We start from the raw sequence: 1556 nt of genomic DNA on the forward strand, positions 1-1556 counted from the left end.
AAATACCTCTGAGATCGGCACTTTTATTATCCTTAGTTTTCATATGAGAAATATCAGATGAGATAAGGGACTTGCTCAAGGTGAGCAATAAAAGATGAGACTAGAGGTGTATGGAGGAACCTGGTCACAAAGGATTGTAAAATCATATTAAGAAGTTTGGGATTTCCCCTAAGGTCGGAGAGAAGCCAACTGATGTTTAGCATGAAGCTATTTAAAGCATGGAACTAATGTGGGGGAAGGGGGTTGAGTTATTCTGTGTTACTACCAGGTTAAGAATTCTGCAGGAACACACTGGCTTTGTGGGAGCCTAGGCAGTTTGGATGCTCAACTTACTAGACCTGGATGGAGGTGGGGGTTCCTTGGACTTCCCACAGGACAGGGAACCCTGATTGCTTTTCGGGCTGGGGGGGGGGGGACTTAATTGGGGGAGGGGGAGGGAAATGGGAGGCGGTGGCGGGGAAGAGACAGAAATCTTTAATAAATAAATAAATTAAAAAAAAAAGAATTCTGCAGGAGGAATAAGGATACATCTCAGTGATGGAGTGCTTGCTTCGCATGCATAAGACCATGAATTCAATCCTGGTATTGTGTAGCACAAATAATAACAAAACAGAGAAAGATAGTGGGGTTCAACCTGAAGATCAGAAAAGTAAAGCAGCCAAGCCACTAGAGAGCGCTTACCTCTATGAAATCTTCAGACTGAAAGAGAGCGAGTTCCTGTCTCCTCCCGTCTTCTATTCCTCTCTAGTGCCGGGATTAAATGTGTGCACCACCACCACCTCTATGGCTAACTAGTGTGTCTGCTAAGATTAAAGGTGTGTGCCACCACTGCCTGGCCTGTATGGTGGACTAGTGTGGCTGTTTTGTGTTCTGATCTTCAGACAAGCTCTATTTATTTTTTTTTTTTTTTTTTTTTTTTTTTTTTTTTTTTTTTTTTTTAACATCTTATTAGTACAGTATTTATTTGTCTTCTCTCTGTCAAACCCTGAGCCAATCACTTTCCCCAGACTTCCTGGGGAGGTACAGGAAAAGGAACATACAGGGCAGACGGGACACAAAAGAACTACGGGAGGTGAAGTGGAGATAGCTGCGTCACATGGCGAAGAGGATGAGAAAGGCCACCATTAGACAAAAGAGCCCCATGGCCTCCGAGAGGGCAAAGCCCAGAATGGCGTAGGAGAAGAGCTGTTGCTTCAGAGAAGGGTTCCTGGCATAACCAATGATGAGGCTCCCAAAAACAGTTCCAATCCCAGCCCCAGAGCCAGCCACCCCAACAGTAGCAGCCCCAGCCCCAATGAACTTGGCGGCTGTGTCGATGTCCCTGGAAATGACACTGGTTTGGAAGCTGCGGCTAGGGACGAGTGAGGTCAAAGGACGAGGGACTGCTAAGCTGCTGAGGGCCTCATCTCTCCGTGTCTGTGGGTTCAGCTCCACTGCAGACAGAGGACGGCTCAGACGCTGAGAGGTGCTCCTGACCAAGGATCGGGTGGAGATGAACCTGGAACAGGCATACATTTTCAGGGGTGAGGGGCCAAGGCAAGAGAGCTGCTCCCAGG

At 47.2% G+C, this 1556-nt stretch overlaps 1 protein-coding gene across 1 annotated transcript; it reads right to left on the reverse strand.

Moving 5' to 3' along the window:
- Positions 1-943: 943 nt before the first annotated feature.
- Positions 944-1556, reverse strand: LOC121437003 (ATP synthase F(0) complex subunit C2, mitochondrial-like). Its single transcript, XM_041636888.1, has one exon. The coding sequence runs from the start codon at positions 1513-1515 to the stop codon at positions 1093-1095; it is 423 nt and encodes a 140-aa protein (XP_041492822.1). The 5' UTR covers positions 1516-1556; the 3' UTR covers positions 944-1092.

The sequence above is a fragment of the Microtus oregoni genome, unplaced genomic scaffold, assembly GCF_018167655.1.
Source record: "Microtus oregoni isolate MIOR12 unplaced genomic scaffold, Mior012 000050F_019, whole genome shotgun sequence".
NCBI lineage: Eukaryota > Metazoa > Chordata > Mammalia > Rodentia > Cricetidae > Microtus > Microtus oregoni.

What these genes read in the sequence shown, in the direction of transcription:
- LOC121437003 (XM_041636888.1), bottom strand. Translation starts at nt 1,515, where the DNA reads ATGTATGCCTGTTCCAGGTTCATCTCCACCCGATCCTTGGTCAGGAGC.